Source organism: Chlamydotis macqueenii, chromosome 3, assembly GCF_036417535.1.
Source record: "Chlamydotis macqueenii isolate bChlMac1 chromosome 3, bChlMac1.mat, whole genome shotgun sequence".
NCBI lineage: Eukaryota > Metazoa > Chordata > Aves > Otidiformes > Otididae > Chlamydotis > Chlamydotis macqueenii.
In genome coordinates, this window is record NC_141558.1 from 100,529,349 (window position 1) to 100,549,466 (window position 20,118).

At 37.2% G+C, this 20,118-nt stretch overlaps 1 protein-coding gene across 20 annotated transcripts in view; it reads right to left on the reverse strand.

Moving 5' to 3' along the window:
• AFDN (afadin, adherens junction formation factor) overlaps positions 1 to 20,118 on the reverse strand; it is a 127,062-nt gene that overhangs the window by 82,527 nt on the left and 24,417 nt on the right. For 13 of the 20 annotated variants that reach the window (XM_086743857.1, XM_086743856.1, XM_086743853.1 and 10 more), the window contains exons 2-6: positions 8,298 to 8,493; positions 6,558 to 6,673; positions 4,885 to 5,048; positions 3,440 to 3,600; positions 2,019 to 2,176 (exon numbers count right to left, since the gene is read on the reverse strand). In XM_086743857.1, the coding sequence (XP_086599983.1) occupies positions 2,019 to 2,176; positions 3,440 to 3,600; positions 4,885 to 5,048; positions 6,558 to 6,673; positions 8,298 to 8,493 (795 nt within the window). The remainder of the gene's footprint in view (positions 1 to 2,018; positions 2,177 to 3,439; positions 3,601 to 4,884; positions 5,049 to 6,557; positions 6,674 to 8,297; positions 8,494 to 20,118) is intronic. The other 7 variants (XM_086743861.1, XM_086743860.1, XM_086743855.1 and 4 more) reach the window with 1 other exon arrangement.

A 20,118-nucleotide genomic window follows, 5' to 3' on the forward strand; every position in this document is an offset into this window, starting at 1 on the left:
TCTGCCTTGGAACTTGGATGAGCATCTGTACTTGGCACTGGGCTTAGCAGCAGCAATGGTAAACTAGAGACATTAGAGAAGAGGGATCACAAAAGTATTATCCCTTAGTCCTCCCTGCCAGCTACCATTCCTCCTGTTTCTCAGGAAGTGTGAGCTGACAACTCAGACATACCTCACTTTAAAATTAAAGTGCATGACCCAGCCTGGGGAAAGACACAAGCTTATGCAGGCCAGAAGGCTTCTAGTTGTGATGAAGTCATTTTAGAAAACATCTCTATGTTTTAGGTGAATGCTGCCCCATTTGTAGCCCACAAAGCTGAAATTCCTACGCTTTAGAGTAATGGAAAAACATGGGAACAAGTTCATATTATTGACTGGGTTTTTGCTCATTGATAGAGACTTGCTTTCATTTTGAAAAACAGAAGATGCAGCTAAATATCCTTTAATGAATTTGAGTCCATACTGACTGCTGAGATCAGGCGCAGACACTTCCCTGATTTCTGCAACAGTGTAGGAAATAAAGATGGGTAAAACCCGGAAACACGTTGTCAGTTGACAACCAATGAACTGAAACAAATTAATAACAAATAATTAGGAAGAACATACTCTGCTTCCTCATAATGGCATTCAAGAGCATATACAAATTATCATAAAGTCATTGCAATCTATAATTTATTCATCAATGACTAATAATCATAAATTTCATTCGTAGAACCCAGAATATAAAAATAATTGTCATAATTTAAAATAGATGTAGAAAACACTTCACAGTCAAAATTGAGAATCAATTTTTAATATGCTCTGTCATGAAAAAGTCCCTATTACTCACAAAACTATTCCCCTCTGTAACAAAAATCAGTATAAAATTTTACTGCAGTTAGGTAAAATTAATGTTAACAGTTGGGACTCCAATTCCAAGCTAATTAAAACAAGGATAACTTCATTAAAATAGGCCTAGAACTAAGACAAAGTGTTGAAACAATAAAAAGTAAGATTAGTTCACTTTAGGAAACTACAAAAGCACTATCACCATACAGTTTCCTTATTACTAATTAGAACAACATCAGAGCAACATGTCAGTTCCCAGCTCATTATAACAATGACAATAGGCACAGCAAAACTTGACATTAAGGTTACTCAAAGATATCATAAAAAACAAACTGGAAAGCAACTTTAACATCAAAGACGTAACCACATTCTTCAGGGCACCTATAAAGTGCGGGGAATAGCAAATTCTATAGGCTTCCTTACTGTTTTCCAGTGGCACTTTAAGCACTGGAGAAGGGACAGGGGAAGAGTGTACAAAACATAAGACACAAATATTTTTCCCTTTCTTTCATAGTTGTAAGGAGCAATAAATACATGTTTAGTAGACAAATAATAGCCAGAAATGTAATCAAAGACTGGACTCAAACAAGGATCGAATGTTTTCAAATCTCACTATTCTCCTTCAGAAGATCATATGGACAGAAGTTTGTAACCTTTAATTGGCACTGCCCGTGGGACTTTTTGACAAAGTTATACCTCTAATAAACAACAATTCCATACAATTCATTTAGAACTCCTAAAATAATTATATTATAAAAATAAGTGTAGGTTTCACTTAAATGTTCAACCTCTTCTGGTGCGTAATGAGGGTAAGATACCACTGAAAGGCGTAAGGTAACAGCATATAACATATACCTTTTATATTGGAGTTTGAATTCGGCAACTTTTGCCTCTGAGCAGACACTCGGCTCAGAGGAACAGTTTTGTGCACAAACAGCACAAATGCAGGTATCTGCAGGATTAACTATTAGTTTATACATCTGTGAACCATAAGCACATTTAGTGGTATAAAACCACAGTGCCAAACAGAGAAATATGTTACCTTCATTATTAGCGTTTATCTATGTAGCAAGCAATAATTTAGTAAGCTTGGAAGATGTAGATTTTAAAAAGCTCTAAAGCTACTGCAAGGAAAAAAAAAATATAAAATATGAAGCATGAGAAGATTGTGACTTAGTAACTCCACTTACACGAGCAATACAATAATCCTTGGGATTTTCCTTCTCCAGACCATATTTTTCCAGTGCTTCAACAACTGCAAAGTCAGCAGTATCCGTAGTGGACAGCAGGATTGTCTTGTATGGTATATTTGGTTTTAAACTGTCTGCATAAATTCTAAGTGTCCCACCTTGGAAACAAAATTTAATTAACAATACTACCAGAGAATAAAAAGACAGACATTTATTACATTTCTAACGGAACAGAAGAACAAACTCCTTCAAAAATTGTTCAGTCAATCCACTAATACAAGAGAAGTTACACAATATTCCTGAAATAAATTTCTTCTGCCATTGGTAAAAGCCTCAAGTGATGCTGTCCTAATTTCTCTAAGCAAGTCTTTTCCCCAGTGCTTCACTATTCTTGTATTACCTGAAGTGAAAACGAAACAGTGACAATGACTGGATGAAGAACTGAGAAGAGCTGGACGCAGTATTCCAGGTGGGGTCTCACGAGAGCAGAGGGGCAGAATGGCCTCCCTCGACCTGCTGGCCACGCTCCTTTTGATGCGGCCCAGGATGCAGTTGGCTTTCTGGGCTGCAGGCACGCATTGCTGGCTCATGTTGAGCTTCTCGTCCACCAGCACACCCAAGCCCTTCTCCTCAGGGCTGCTCTCAATCCATTCTCCGCCCAGCCTGTATTTGTGCCTGGGATTGCCCTGACCCATGTGCAGGATCTTGCACTTGGCCTTGTTGAAGTTTGAGGTTCACAAGGGCCCACCTCTCCAGCCTGTCCAGGTCTTTAAAAAGCCCATTTAAGATTTCCCTCACAGGTGATGTTTTCTACTCCTTTAACTCCTTCTTCACTACTCTTCTGTGTACAGAACACATCAAAGATTTTACCAGTACTAACATTGCTTCATTTGTTCATTCAATGCTGATGTTCATATAACCACTGTGATCTTTATCCCTACCCGCAAGAATATAAAATATTTGATCACTGTTATTCACAAGATAACAGAACCCTTTGTGCAGTCCTGAACAATCACTCCTTGCCATCTTGTATTTGTGCTACTGACTGCATTTTTACATTCAGGTCATTCAGTTTGTTCTTAGTAAAATGAATGACATTTATTTCAGAAGACTTGCTCACTTTGTCAGTTTAGTAAGTCTAATTCTGTCCTTGCTTCTCTCCTGGTTTAGCACTGATAGCAAGATTAATAAGTACATTCTCTCCCATCACTTTGCCCATTACTGAAAGCTTTGACTCACACTCATCACAGAACACACTCCTGTAGAATCTTACCTCTACAAATCCTTTATTCATAGATAAATTAGCCATGAAGTACAAAAATATGTCAGAGAAAGCAGAACTTAAGTTGAATTTACAGCATTTACTAGCCTTAAAAATACTCTCAGTATACAGTTTACTTAACCTGAAGAAATCTAAGTACCTGAGTCTGGTCTGCCATCAGAACTGCGAAATTCCTGCATTCTCTTCTCCAGTTTTTGCTGTCGCCGTCGTTTCATAACCACCTCAGGATTGGATATTGTGCGAGTGAAGCTGGTCTCAGGCATATCTTTGTAAACCTCTGCTGCAAGGCGAGAATTCTCACTGCCAAGTTATTTTAAATAAAAAAGAAAAAAATTGTCATTAATAGCTTAAAATACACATATCCTCATCACTTCAGAAAGGATAAAAGGCAAGTAGAATGCATACACACAGGAGATCAATTAAGTTACTGTAAGAAGGTTTCTACACGAACCTCACTTAACACTCTTCACGTACCCATGTTCATCTGAAACAGACAATCACCAACTTAATTACTTATGATTGCTAGTTTTCAAAGAAAAAAATGAAGCCTTCTACCTCTCATTATAAAATTGCAAATCATGGGGAAGCAGTGTTAGTATGTGCTTGCAGCTCAAGCTTTTTCTTTTGCTAATGCACTTAAATACTATTCTGTTTTAATTTTTTAAAAAATAAGATCAAGTTAAGTAATGGCACAGAATACTGGAGAGATCATGTTGACATCTGAGCACATGGCAAACATATCCATGCAAAGCCATATTACACATATGAAAACCAATCATGAACTAAAAAAAAAAATATTTAAAAAAAAATAGAGCTAAGCAGCTATATCCTCTAATACATGTCAACAAGTCAACTAATTTATTTCACCTCTGAGAATCTGTTATCAATTAATAAGTTTTCATAATTCATTTTCATTCTGACTATGTTAAAAATCCAACATTAATTATTTTTCTTTCTGTTCTATTACACATAAAATATACAGAATCTGGTACAGTGACAAAGTTTAATTTAATATAGACCTTTCTCAGCTTTCCACTTCCACATACAGTTACTCATGCCTGACTATTGTGCTCTAGGTTTCTGTACAAGGATTAATGTATGTCTTGCCCTGTCTCAATGAATAAGGTGCAGTTAATTTGTGAGCAAGAGCAGAACCACCAAGATGACTGGCTACCAAAATACATCTCAGAGAAAAACAAACTGATAGTCAGGTGGTAAGTCAAATGCAAACACCTACACATACTATTTTTTTGGCAAAAGACAGAACAATCAAACATAAGGAGAGGAAAAAACCTGCTCTAGAGTAAATACTCAAAAATAAACACAATGGGGAAAGTCTATGTCACCAAGCGTGTGTCAACTTCTGCACAAGGACAAAGAGGTGGAAAAAACCTTATTTCATGGTTTAAAAACAAACCTTGTGACAAAATGTACATACAAACTATAATATATTTTGCTTTATTGTTATTTGCACCCATGTCAACTACTTACTTTTGAAAGAAACGACAACTGAACTGGTAGAGAATGGGACTCCTATAAACTAAGATGCAGGCTACGTGAACTGGCAAAGTTTAAAACACTTACATATCATCCCCATGAAGAAGTCTATCATCTTTATCTGATGCTTGTCGCAACGCCTCCTTTTCACGTCTCTTTTTTTCTTTTTTTTCTTTTTTTGAGAGAGTTCGTTTGAAATTCTGAATTACTCCCTCTTTTTCTTGTTTTTCAGGGCCATTACTCTGGGCCTTCTGAAATAAATGAGTTAAAAACAACTTCCATCATTTTTAGTCCAGTGAAAAGTTAGTATTGGTTTTAACTTTCCAGTCTGATTAAGACATAGTATCACTAACACATAAACAATACTCCAGGCAACAACACTGCATTAGAGAGGGATAGGCCTAATACTCTCTAGAATAACAAAGAAGGCAAAAATAATTTCATATTCCAAAGCAGGTACAAACTGATTAAGCACCTTGTACTCAAGAAAGCGAAGAAACAGCAGAATTTTACTTGAATAATGCCTACTATCTACTGACATCAAAGATTATAGGCTGAAGGCTGCAAAACAAATTTCTGCCTCCTGGTAAAAACACCACAACACTGCACTTAATCTGTTCTCAAGACAACTATGTTGGAGCACCAGATAAGAATAAACTGTAGAAGGGAAAATATTATAGAGGACATTTCCCCTATAGTGTATTTTTCCGAGTTGTCCTTCCAGTGTTCTCTTCTCCAATTCCTGCTCCTTGCATACACAAGATACCTGTAATCCTAGGCTCATTTGTCTTCTGTAGAGAAAATAACAGAAGACGAGAGAAAGAAGACGACGGTTTTTCTGCTTCTATCAGGAAGTGAAGAACCCCGCGAAGGAAAATTGAAGACTACTTAATTCAAAGAATAGGAATAGCAAGTCTGGTAGATGTCGTGTAAGACATTATTAATTTTCTCTTCCCATCTCTAACATGGATGTATCCTGTAGTCAAAAGTGTAGTGTATTAATAGCTCATGTACCTATACCCAAAGCACCTTTAAAATTAACAAGCTCTCATGCCAAAAGCAAGAGAAATTTAGTGCTCAGCTCAAGACAAAAAACTTGTCTGAAAATAGCCCACATTGAACGGCATGTTTTCCATAGCTATAAGTATCCAAGCTAGATATAATATATATAGACACATATACATGACTTCAGGAGCCAAAGTCTGAGCTAATTTAATGTTTAAATGACTAATACAAAAAAAAAAAAAAAAGCTTTTGTATAGCTGATGTTCACATGTCCCTCATCTTGTATTTGGAAGGAAAAAAATTCTCCCCTAAAGGAAATAGTCTGCCATCAGTTTTGTTAAGAAACAGAATGTTACCTAGGGAGTTAACAGTTTTCAGTTTTTTAACTCCCTCTGGCATCAAAGGCTCTGCAAGAGGTGGGATTACCTCCTAGGTGTTTGGCATCATGTATTATTTGAGGAAAATTTTAATTCATCATATTAGAACAAAGCAAGCTCTAAGTTCTCTGGGCATTACATGCTCCAGTAGTAGACAGCTACATGGATCAAACTGTCACAAGCCATCTGAAAGGCCACAAAATTGTGTTGCAAACATGCATTTTAAGTATTTTAAAAGACTTGCTCTAGATATCAAAAGTCAGCAACAGCAGGTTTTTTTTCAGGAATTAGAAAAACAGAAATTCTGTTTTCCTATATAAGCAAGTCTCACACATTTCAAAATTGCTGTCACCAGTAGCACATTCCTTCAAGACTCACCTTTGGAGGAAGCGTATCATTTTCATTCTTGAGAACAAATCTTCCCTCTCGATCATCTTTGTTCCAGTTCAACTGTACAACAAGAGGCTTCTCATCTACATCTAATCTTCTTTCTTCTTCAAAAAAAGTGAAAAGCAGTAAGTTACTTGCCACCTCAAGAGCAAAGATATTAAGAAACAAGTTATGCTCTTAAAAACACAAAACCTTTGCTAAGCAGTACAACATCACTTGATGTTTCCCTGTTAGGTATAGGGAGAGAAAGTCTGTGGAGGTAAAAATACGCCCCCTTTCCAGCAAGCAGCCTAAGTGTATTCCCTCTATCTATATAAGCTAAAGGTCCACATAAAATAGTCCTGCATACCTCCTCTGTCAGAACTGAGGTCTGGGAACGTAAGATTATCACTCAGGAGAAGTCACATCCACAGTTACAATGTTTCAAACTTTCTAATTTTACCAGACTTCCAAATATTCATTTTCCTTATTTTAAATTTAACCGGCCTGATTGTGGCCAAAGAGCTACTATTCTGGAAAGACTGCACATAAATAAACCAGATTATGAAATATATATTTTAAAAATCCATTTTGCACATACAGTAAATAAAGTTTTGTCTAGTATAGTATATTTATTTCAAATATATGAAAAAATATGAGTGGTTTAAAAAATTAAACAAGTTTTGCCGTTTGAGCTCCCTTCTAGAAGTAGGAGACAGTACATATACATAGCAAGACATCGTCTTTGCAGTTACATTTTATTCAAGGAGAAACACTCCTATGAGCTCCTCTCTTATGAGCCAGGTTTTAAACATCAGGAACTTGCTCTGCAAAGGAAGCCATTTCATTTTGACTACAGGTACAATGCTACCAGATTTTTAAAGAAACCTAAAGCAGAAAAAACACAAAACTATTCATTGCTTAATTTAGTGATGATACATGCACTTTTCCCTAATCCCATATAATTCATATCAAGTCATCATTTGTAGACCATGAAAAGTGACACATATTTGAATAGATTTCCATTCTCTATCTCAAATTATATTATTTTCAGTCTTTCAAAAGCAGAATTTAAGGTAGTTAAACCACTTGTGTAACCTTCCGAAGCACAAAAAAGAAAAAGCAAGACAAAAAGCTAGTTTCTCCTATTCCTATCTCCAACACCACCACACATGCTACCACCTTTCAACCTGAAGCTTTCTACTGAGCTGAGCTGGGGAGACAAATCCAATAGGCATCAAAAGGCTATTTAGATATCTAAGCTCTTCACAGGTAACATGAAAGGATCCGCTCAAGAAAGACCATGGCTTCAAACAATACTATGTTGAACTTCCCCCAGTTTAGCAGTAAAGGAACGTGCATTATAAGGCTACCTATCAAAAGCCCACAGCATCAAAGAACTGAGCATGTACTTTTAAGTGCTCCAATTTAACACTCCTATTCTCCCCTTAGAAATTTTGTCTTTACCTATTAGTCCTAAAAATAGCAACTCTCTCACAAATGTCAACAAATTAACAAGATGACAAATACAGCATTTAAGAGATCTTAATCAAAACTTACATAAACTACAGGCTTGATATGCAAACTTAAATTTCGAAATACCACTTCTTCACCTATCAATTGGTCGCAATGTGCTTAGGAAGAAAAACACCAAGTCTTATGTGGTTCAGAAGCTGGGGGCAAACCTGAAGGTATTTCGGCTGGTAGTGGATAGGAAGGTGGTATGGATGCATGTGGAAAAATACTAACCTCCGCTGACGTGCACCTCGTAGAGTGAGTATTTAGGGGATGACAACATTCGCATGTCTGGTCGAAACTTCTCTGCAAGAGTTTCTATCACATCTTGAGTTGTGGCAGTACTGGAGACACGGATACATTTTGTTGCAAAATTTCCTGCTGCTTTGTCTTGAAAGTAGAATCTCATTACTCCATGAAACTCTAGATCCTGTAAAGAAATAAAAATACAAATCTGAATGCTGGCTAACAGTTATAAGGTTAGAGTTCTTTTATTATTCATTAGTTAGAAATGTGTTATTAAAGTATAAGACATTCAAATAGCTCACTGGTTTTCAAAATTTTGTGGACAGTAGAATTTACTAACTAGAACATTATAAACTTGAAAAAATAAGGATATTTTGCAAAAATAAATTAAGTATTCTGTATTACTGGTACTATTTATAACTTGAATCTTTAAGAATTCAAATTTACAGCTGTTGTTGGGTTTATCTGAAGTACAATTAATAATTTTTTTTTTTCTTTAAACCCAGAAATGCATCTTCAGACTGATCTCAATATATTTTGTTACCCAGAGCAGGCTCTTGTATCCCATGGCTGTAGGAGTGCAGGTTAAATAGGCTCAAGAAACAGTCATGTGTCTCAATGAGAACAGCTTTCTGTCTACATCATCTTTTCTCTCCTCTTTCTCCCTCTTCATGTGCTCCTCCCTCTTATGTTGGCACCTGCTTGTCCCAGAAAAGACATGCTCAGGAAGCTAAATCATTTGTCTGTTTTATTGTATGTTTTCAGAAAGTCTTTGGTACAGCTCCCTAAACACTCTGCGAGGGAAGAAAAGCTCTGGTACCAATACAAAATGAAAGGGAGGGAAGAAAGGGACTGCAACTGTAAACCAGGTGGCTACACCACAGTTGCAACATTGATGTGTTCAAACTACTGTATATTCACATACTCAAACATTTTCCTTAGCCATCAGTCCTGTTCTCCACTTCAGTCTACCAAACTGCAGAAAGATACTGGCTACTCATGCAATTCCATTACTGGTCCAAACACCAATTCCAAATTTAACCTTTAGTTCCCCAGCGGTCTCCACACAGCCAACTCTTGTCCCTTGCTTAAATCCCAGCACTCATGCAGCCCTGCACTCAGGGGGAATCAAGAAGATTCGCGTGTTCTACTTGACATTGAGAAGTTTACTCTACAGTTTAAGAATAATTGCTCCTGTCTCCACTTTCCAAAGGGTTTGAAATAGGTATATCCTCAGGTGTCAAAGGTAGCGTGGTAGACTTCATGCTAAACACAGCCCTTTCCAGTACTACATCTGATCACACAAAACACATCACAAAGTTCCTTTGAAGAGTAAAAAAAGATATATTTATTGAAGCTACTCTATCATTTAGAAGACCTTCACACAAAAAAAAAAAAAAGAAAAGGAAAAGGAAAAAACCAAAATGTTATAACCTACACTAAGACAAACATCTCAGCCACTTAGATGTACACAGAAGCAAACACTGTTCTTCTCAGGGCGCTCACCCAAGCCAGTGCCAATACAGCAGTCAAATGCAAATGCACCACGGACCTAAACAATGTATGATTTTGTTTTATTCTCTGTTGTTATCCTAAGAATTCACAGAATTAATCTTTCTGAGCCTAAAGTGGTGCTCCCACAGCTGTCCACTTCATTTCTTGTCTCTAATTACATATCTTTATATAGAGACTGATGCTGTAGCACTTCTCCTGTGAGGACAGGCTGAGAGAGCTGGGGCTGTTTCGCCTGGAGAAGAGAAGGCTCTGGGGAGACCTTATAGTAGCCTTCCAGTACCTAAAGGAGGCCTACAGGAAAGACTGGGAAAAACTCTTCAGCAGGGCCTGTTGTGACAGGACAAGGGATCGTGGTTTTAAAATAGATGAAGGTAGATTCAGCATAGATATAAGGAAAAACTTTTTTACAATGAGGGTGGTGGAACACTGGAACAGGTTGCCCAGAGAGGTGGTAGATGCCCCATCCCTGGAAGTGTTGAAGGCCAGGTTGGACGGGGCTCTTCAACCTGATCTGGTTGAAGATGTCCCTGCTGCTTGCAGAGGGCTGGACGACATGACCTTTAAAGGTCTCTTCCAACCCAAACCATTCTATGATTCTATCACATGCTATTATTACTATTTAAAGTTTTAATGTTAAAATTTATTTATACTTCCAGACACTAACAAAACAGAGAGGTGACAAACTGCATTCTGAATACTCAAGATACGATGTTAGTATAAAGCAAGTTTTCTTTTCCTTTTAGAAAAGAAGTGACTGTTCTTCAGAGGAGCTCATTAAGTTCTGTTATATTGCTTTGACAATCTGGATGCGGAAACAACTGAATGCATCAACCACTGGCTGCCTGTTCCCCCCACCATCTTCTACGGCAGCTCCTCAAGCTGGGTTCCCACAGTCCATGTCTCCTCCATCCCCCAACCCTGCTCAATTTTCCAAAGTTGTCCATTAAAAACAAAAAAAAACAAAAAAAACCAAAAAAAACCAACCAAACAAACAAAAAAAAAACAAGGGGAGAGAGAGAGAGAGACTGCACAACTGCATCACACTGGCCTATTACTTCCCAATATAAAGCTCTAGTTAGTTTAATGTTTCATTTCCACCAAGTTCAAAACTGTTCCTTTGGGCATTGCTAGAGTATTACCGTATTCAAATACAAGTGTTCGGTGATACGGAAGTAATTGGTTCACGGTTTCACATTGCAAAAATCATGAAAGTAGGAGACCACAAAAGAAAAAAAACCCCCAGCAGTCTCCCAGTCTTTATTATTATTATTATTATGTATCAAACGTATAAGTGTGTGTGTGTATATACACAGATCTCCAGTTCAAGCCACATCTAACTTTCTGGTCATATCCTTAGTAGATCAATAACAAACACATACAGCGACCAATGTCACAATTCACACCAAGACAATAAGGTAGGCACCACACTTAAATTTCCACTCTCTACTCTAACTCTGCATTGAAGTGTTCGTTTTTCACAGGTACATTTCATCCTCAAACTCATTCATTTCTGAATGTCTTTGTCAAGACTGTCATGTATGTTCACTGCAGTTTGCAACATGAACTTGTGTCAAGAGGCTAAAGAACAAAAATCACGTGTCCTAAACCAAGCAGATACACTTGTAAGTGGAGAAATCTCCCGAAACATTTCTAAATCTCTTCAAATCATCTCCCTCTAAAGATAAGAACTGCTGTTTATAAATTACCAAGAAGTAGTCAAAACGTTTTCTGGATTTCAGACTCATTATTTAAGTGTATGAATGCTCTTTTAAGTTGTTCTCAGGAGTTTATATGCATCACAAGCAATTTTAGCTTTCTCATCTAATCACATTTTAGATACTTTATACATACACTGTGCAAGTCCACGGCTCCTTATGCAGGACTGTGGGGAAACAGAACAGTCTTCAGCTAAACAAGTACAGTCAATTTTCACAAAATTTAAATTCTAATCACCTAGACTGCACGATGTATTTCAAAGAGCACCTAGCAAAAGTCAGTTCTTTTTAAGCCTTTCAAATCATAAAGGCCATTTTCCTTAAATATAAAGCCTAATTATTCTTTTCCATCACTATCAGAAAAAAACTTACATTACTTTCCAAAAGTATGTCTTACTCAGAATAAGGTTCCAACATACACACAAAAAAAAATTGGCAGATAACCATTGCTTCTTGGTTTCACCAAAAAAAGTATCATCTCTTCATTAGGTAGAAGAAGAGATGATAAAAGTACTTCAAGAACTTAGTTATAACTTTCTGCATATAGTCAATGACAGGCAGTAACTGATCCAAAACCAACAGGTTACATATTCCAAAAGTGTGTCTTTAGAACAAGAAAATAAAAACACACAAAAACATCAGAATGGCACACTGGAAACAATACTTCCACAATATGAAAAGACTTCAAAATTCTACAAGATCTTGTTAAAGGTTTTGATGAAATATTCTTGGAAAACATCTGCATTTTCAGTGCTATCATCCTCCTCTGATATCCGCCTGAATGACCTCAGAACATCATCAACCGAAAGAGCACTACAAAGAGCAGGAAGCAAACAAACTTTAATACGGAACAGAGCCACACAGATCACTTAAGTCACATTTAAAACTGAAAATGTGACATATAAGTTTGCAAATCAATGATCATCAAAGTTTTCCATGAAGCTTCAGCAAAGTGATCCTGCTTCTCGAAACGGTTTGATCTTTAAATCTAGCTCACACTTACTATCAAGTAGGTACTTCTGCTTTAAAGCAGTAATCAGTAATAATCAAGATAACTCATTTGAAGTTGTGTTATACAGAAGTGCAAATAAGTAAAAGAGGCAGAGAAGACTATCTCAAGCTTCCATCTCCGATTATGGAGGCTGGTTACATACACACACAAAACGTGTTAACAGTTACAGAAGACAGAGGTATTTAGTACTTTTGTTATTTGAAAATCCCCACAGAAAACCAGCTCTCCTTCTTCCAGTCGTCTCATTCTTTTTACACAAGAACAACATAGTCAAGAAAGAATATGAAAAACAAGTAGAAAGAGACAGAAAGACTGTGCTGTAAGTGAGGTTTGGAAAAAGCCTGCAATGTGACACAATAGGATTCGTAGCAGGGAAACTTGGACTTCCTGAAGAATCAGAGAGGCTTCTGCAAACAAAGCAATAATATCTAGGAGCGGTAATCCACAGCTGTGCCCACGTATAAGAAAGGAAACCCCTCCTTTGAAGTGTCAGAGGAGGTAATGAGAGGGTATTATCCCAATATGTAGAGCACAGCAATGAATAAGATCAGGATCACCATTCCCACAAGCCAAGCACAGAATACTTACAGGCTATCTACTATCCCACCCGTATCAATCACAAAGCAACACACACTTCAATACTTAAGCAAATTGCACACTACCCATTTTGTAAACCATTCAATCTTGAGCACTACAGAACACACAAGTTTCCCTTCAGAAATCACGGTCTGTAACCCCTCCAAAAGTCTATCTTTGATCTTTCAGCTTCATTGATAACGCTGTTTGCCTTGCAAGTAGCGTTCTGCATGACTGCATCTAGAAAATACCAAAAACCAGCATTAAGAATGTCACATCTTTCTCCCTGCCCCATCCAAATTCTACAGGCAAAAACCTACAGAAGACTAACTCCTAACTAATTTGCAATTATTATTCAAGTACATGTACTTGTTGCTCAGGAGTTTTGCTAATAGAATATAAATCACAATAAAACCAATCTACAGTGCAGCAATTAGAATTAAAGCAAACATAAGTTGCTTTTAAACGAATTCAAGTCACAATCAATGTAACAGGTCAGCATAAAAACAGTATTACTGCAGGATATTCTGAAACATTCACATAACGCCTTTGTACCTGATCCATCGTCAGTCTACAGAGTAAAACAGAATTGCTTCCTTTGCCTCTCCAAAAGTCATTATGTATACAACAAATCTGTGCAATTCTAATGAATGTATTAATATTTTAAAAAAGAATTCCTACAAGATTTTAAACCTCAAGCATATTAAATCACTAAAGGGAGTAAGCACTGAAATTACATAAGGGTCAGGTTTCTAACACACATTCCCAACAGTAAATTCTCAACTTGTAACTAGAATAGACTATTTTCATACACAAAGTCTACAGCAAACTACTAAAAAGGAATTCCAAATTGTCTTTTAAAAAAAAAAATCCTGTTAACTGCTATAAACTGTTTTCCATGTAGTATAGAAAAGCAATGTTCTTGCTAAGCTACAGTTTTTCAGACACTTTCAAAAAGTGCAGCTTCAGGATTAATGACAGAATACCCTAAATGGTTCCAAGAGAACAGAGGAAGAACAAAAGAGATGAAAAAACAGCTCCTATAAAAATAATTTTCATCAGCTTTATTTCCTCTTCCAAACCTTTGACACTTGGATCAACAAAGACTTTCCACTACAGAATAACTCATTCTGCCACAACAATTTATGCACAATGTAATGTTCACAGAAGCAGGACCAACAGCTGAGTTTTCCATCAGAGAGAATTATCAATAACCCACAACAGAAGGAACATAACTAGATTAAATCCTCTCCTTACTTTCCTGAACGAAAGTACATCTTAGGAACCAGCCCTGCCATGAAACAAAGCCTCAAGATGAAAAAAACAAAGGTATTACAAACATTTTTGTAATATAAATGTAACGCAATGAAGTAAACGCAAAACCCAGTGCTGTATATTACAAATGTTACACAAATAAACTAAGGCCAAAATTCAGGTCTATAAATATAACTAGCATACACCCTAAAAAAGGATTTACTTTCATAAATGCAGCTTGAATGTCCGTGAGAACCTTGAATTATCACTGATGCAAATATTCTACTGTATACCTTATTGGCATTCTCCCTACTTCCATTTACCTATCTGCCCACATAGCAAGACTGATTAATAGAATAACTCTTGGGATGAAACAAACTTTACTGCAATCTTGAATATTTTCCTGGTGAATTACACCTCATAGTTCAAAAAATTAAGCTTCAGAACAGACTCACCTACACAAGGTAGATGAACCAAAATATGTCCTACTTACTTCAAAACAAAACCAAAAAGTTGTTTTCAGAATTGTATTTTACCAAAACCACCAGACTTGGTAGGCAGCTATCAACCATGCTTCACTCCGAAAACACTTAAGTTTTCATAACCTTCTACAAAAGAGATTGTTACACAGGCAACATGAAGTGTCTTCAAGCAAGTTTTAGGACTCCAGAAGCAGCTACCATTAAAAATGAACAAAAATCTGCCAGGTGTGCTCCCCAAAAGCATTACAGGCTTAACCTTCTAACTCTAACTTTCAAACCTACAGTAAGTGACTGGCGAAATTGTAACAGCACTTGCAACATACAGCAACTGTCTGCCACCTGCAGGATGCTTTTCGTTGAGCTGCAGTGGTCAGCATCATTCAACCTTTCACAATTAGCCAGCGGAAGTGTCACTTGTTTTTACAAAATAAAAGCTACAAGTTAACTGAAAAAATTATTTTCAACAATGAGCACTACCACAGTTCTGAAACTATTTAAGCATCCATTTAACTAGACTGCTTAAAATCAGAATGCAACAAATAAAGCTAGAAGAGATTAAATCAGACTCCCCTTTATAAACCATATTGATGCTGATGCAACAGTCATTCAGTGACTCTCCCAGCACCACAACATTGAGGAACTGGTAGTCTCGTCAACAGATACTTCAAAAACATGCCCTAAAAGTTAAAAAAAAAAAGTATTTGGAAAACTGCTTGAAGGCGGTGACGTGACAGGAAAGAAGAAAAAAAAAAAAAAAAAAAAGAGAAAGTAACTGACACACAACAAAACAGACATACAGGCAGAGTACAATTGTATTTGAAACCAGGTAAAAAAAGCCTGTCAAAACCAAAACAAAGCTTACTTTCAATTAGTCATGACACACTTGAACGCAAGAGCAAAAGTAACAAACAGTGATGGTCCTCAAGAATACATCGCTTACCTTTCTATTGTCTACCTACAGCCTGTCACTGCTGCAGAACCAAGAACTGAATGCTTACAAACAACTCCAGGAAACTCAGAGAAGAAAGATCAGAAGCACAGACAATCCACCACAGCTTCTTTCAGATATGTTTTTAAAAAAGATTTATTTAACATGAATTCTTATTACTTATTTCGTTAAAGACTGTTGTTCCTTTTAAACAGTCTGATTTGGAGGAAGGGGAACACATCATTACATTACCTCACACCTAAACACAACAGGAAAACTGTAAGGGGAAGAATGAGAGTTCAAGCAGTGGAAGTCTGATTTTTTTTTTGTTGGCATTGCTACCCGCCAACAATCTGCAGAGCTGCAACCCCTGTATTTAAGCATCTTTCCGGCATCCAATCAGGCTACAAAACAGACCACCCTTACTCACTTTTAGCCACTTCAAAGCAGAAGAAATTCCAGCTACTGCAGATAGTCCTTCCTCATACCAAGACACTTATTCCCACCTCCTCCCTTATGCCAGGCACCAGCTGTACAGCAACGTGAATCAGGTTAACTAACTCAGAAGGTTTTTTTTTTTCCCCTCCCTCCACTCATGAGGAAGAAACTGTCAGTGCTAGCAGTTGGATTAAACTCTCCTTCTGCTGGCACCCTGTATTAACTTGAAGGAACCATGAAACAGCAACCTCTGCCAAGCTAGACAATTTATTCCCACTTTTGCACTAGCATCATCAGCACATACCTGACCCTGCACAGGGACTTTACAGCATTATAAGCCAGTAGGTACTTTTTTTTTTGTTTCAGGCTATGCTGGCATGCCGTGCTGTGAAGTCTTTGCACAGGTCAGACAAGCACCACACCACAGAAGGGAGCAAAAACGCAGCAGCCAGCAGCTACCTCATCCAGCCAGCCTAATCTCTGACTGCTCCTGCTTTCAGACCTGCTCAGCAGCGCGGTATCCTCAGAGCGTCTGGTTGACTCGACAGCACCCTGGCAACACTTAATTTTATTTCTGCTTTCTCATGCAATGTTTACACATTTCTGAAGGAACAGTTAAGAGTGTAACAGCGCAGCAATAAGGCGTTTCTACACATAGTGATAATCCTGCCTTCAAAGAGGAATTTTAAAGCTAGAGGCAAGCAGGTTTTCAAAGGAACATTTGAATGTTGTACGTAAGAAGTGAAGATCTGAATGGATACTTTTCAAGGGAAAAGTAGTTCTAGCTCATCTACACAGTAGCATAGTCATAAAAAAAAATGTTTCTCTTGAAGATGCTGACACTATCTGATAGTGTGGAACTGTGTCCTAGCAGAGACTGACAGTCCCAATGAGCTAAGTGGAAATTGTGGCCTGCTACAGAAATGGCAAATCTGTCAAATATTTTAAGGACTTATTTCACAAACACATGGCATTTAGAAAAATACACAAATTTTTAAAGTCACAAACTGAAGTTTAGAATACTGTAGTCTTAAGAGCATTTCCAGAACAGGCATATTGCAGGAGTTATTGGATACTGGAGTTATGTGACAAATTATCTACAATTTTAAAAGATTGTTTCCTGTATAATTAAACTTTGATAGAGAAACTTACTGTTAAGAATAATCTTAAATCCATAAAAAATGTCAGTACCAGTAGTTGCTAAATTAATCAGTGAAACTGGTAAAAACTGGAAAGAGAATTTTCACCTCAAGAAGTAACAGATATCACTAGAGCAAATGCCAATATACCTACCACAGAAAGCTGTACTATTGAAATAAGCATTTCCACCAGCAAACTCAAAGTCTAGTTTTCTTATGGCTGTCCTTCCCAAAGCTGATCACATAGATTTATTATAGGTGGCACAAACCACATTATTCCTAACATTTCCCTCCTGTGTGGACTATCTAGCGTCCAGAAGTACACACACTACAGCCCCTCTCTTCATAGTAGTAACTAGATCTGATGTCTTGTCTCTGTCTGATTGCTTACTGTGGCAACTTCGCATTCCTGACATAGGCTGAAGGTTCAATCTAATAAACAATGGATTAATTAAAAAATAAAATTTGACAAGCTGGTACCCACTGGTAGGCTGACACCAAGGGATAACAAAGAGCAGCTCAGAAGCCATCCCCACTTCAACCACCCAGCATCCACCTGACACAGTATTCATTTTTATTTGCTCTCAGTATACCCTGTATACTGGAAACACAGCAAATAAACTCTCATTACATGACAAAAAGCATGATAGCAACAGTCCTTTAAATAAACAGCTGTTCGAAATAACTTCTTGCAATCAGTACTGCATTTTCACTATTTTAGTACCAGCCTTTAGCATCAGGCAACACAATATCAAAATAAGACATTAAAACAGAGTCATTTTTACATAATACAACAAGGGGTCCTATCATATTTATTTTTCCACTGACACAGCCAGGAAAAACTGGCCCAACTTCTACTCTGCAATGATAAAACTTGATTATGTTACACTGGCTTCTCACTGCCGTGGGACGAGCTGGAATCCGCACCACACAGGGTTAAGACACGCAGCTGCACCGACTGAACTAGAAAAACGCGGGTGCTATCTGATACTCGGCATGCAAGAGCTCTGGCAACCAGGCTAATTAGTCAGGAGTTTAAAGTAGGAATGCTAACAAGCCTAACAGGAAACAAGCACCTGATTCTCCTGGAGTAGACAAACTGCGGCAGAGAATCCACTTGGAAAAAACTCAAGACTTTACCAAAAAAGAAAAAAAAAAAAAGAAAAAAAAACCAACCAAAAAAAACACCCCCTCAAAACCAAACAACGAAAAAGAAAAATCAAAAACCCACACAACACCAAAAAGTGCTTAGACCTTTACCTTAACACAAAATCTATTCTTCTTGACTAGATCCAGTTCCCAAATGTCCCGCTCCATCCTCTGAGATGAAGTGAACCCACTTTAAAAACATTTTAAAAGGAGGAAAATATTTACTTCTTTTCTGGGACACCTTAGGGTAGCTAGGGATATAAGGAATTACACAGCCAAGCAAAATGCAAGAGGATGCTATCTGGCAAAATGTAAAATAGACAGGCCTACAAGGGATTACTGTGCAAGTAAATTTGGGAAGAAAGGGGTCCCAAATGCAAGAAAACCTCTCTCAATATGTGTTCTCTTGTTTACAGCAGTGTTAAGAGCTCACTGCCAAATTGACATTGCTAAAGGTTTTACAGCAGGTCAAGATCTTGCCAAAAAGCCATGTGATAGCACAGGAATTGCACCGGACTGTTGCCAGCTTCATTAACCTTATTACCCATTTTACTACCTCAAGAGACACTCATGGGCAACATTTAAATTCGTTCCAGTTGTACAATTATTGTCACATTGTCTTGGAATTCGGTCTACAATCATTAAATTCATACATTCCAGATCACATTGATTCAAATCCAACATTTGATTGGATTTCAGAAAGTTATTTTTCCAAGTAAATGAGGTTAGCCAAACAGGTTTGAAGGAATAATACCATTTCAAGATGTAAATTTCAAGCCTAAAATGCAATTTTGTTGTAACAAGTACTATGGAAACAGAGAGAAGGATGTCTTTTTGAACTATTATTATTTTCCTCTCTACCCAAAATATTTACCTTCCCATCTTCCTTTTAAGAACAAAAGAAAACAACCATACATAATAATCAACATCTACACTACCAGTTCTGCAAACAAAATCCAAATCCAAAATCTGCACTGTTGATTGAAATTCAGCGAGATCAGCTGTGTTACAGCCGAAGGTGCACGACCACAGTGCTTCACCTTGAGCACGTACACACACACACAAAAAGCTAAGACAGGCTTCTAGTTACTTCTATCATACATCCAGAAAAAGGATATTCACTTACTACAGATACAACCAAAACAGGTAGCCAAATCTACACATGAAAATGCCACACAGTTTTAGACACAATTAGAAGCATTAACTGTAACCTTTTTGAACATTCAAAATAAATACTGGGTACACATTGCAACTTCCAAAGGGGAGAGAGAGAGTCCAAAAATGGGGTTTTTCAAATTCTGGCACTCAAAAATCCCTCCCGAAATTACAGATTTCAATGACTTGTTTATTTATTTATTTAAAGGAATCAGGTAATTTCTTAAAACGTACGAAGCAGCTTATTAATGACATTAGTTATCTTAATGTTGGTTGACAGGACTACTAAGGGGACAGATAGCTTGGAAAAAAAAAATTTTTTTACAGTACTTGTAATACTTCAGTAAAATTTAGCTGTCGATAGTCTTCTCTCTGCAAATCCTACTTAACCCTATTGTATCATCTTTGGCAACAATTTCATCAAGCACTAAGCTTGGTGAATGACA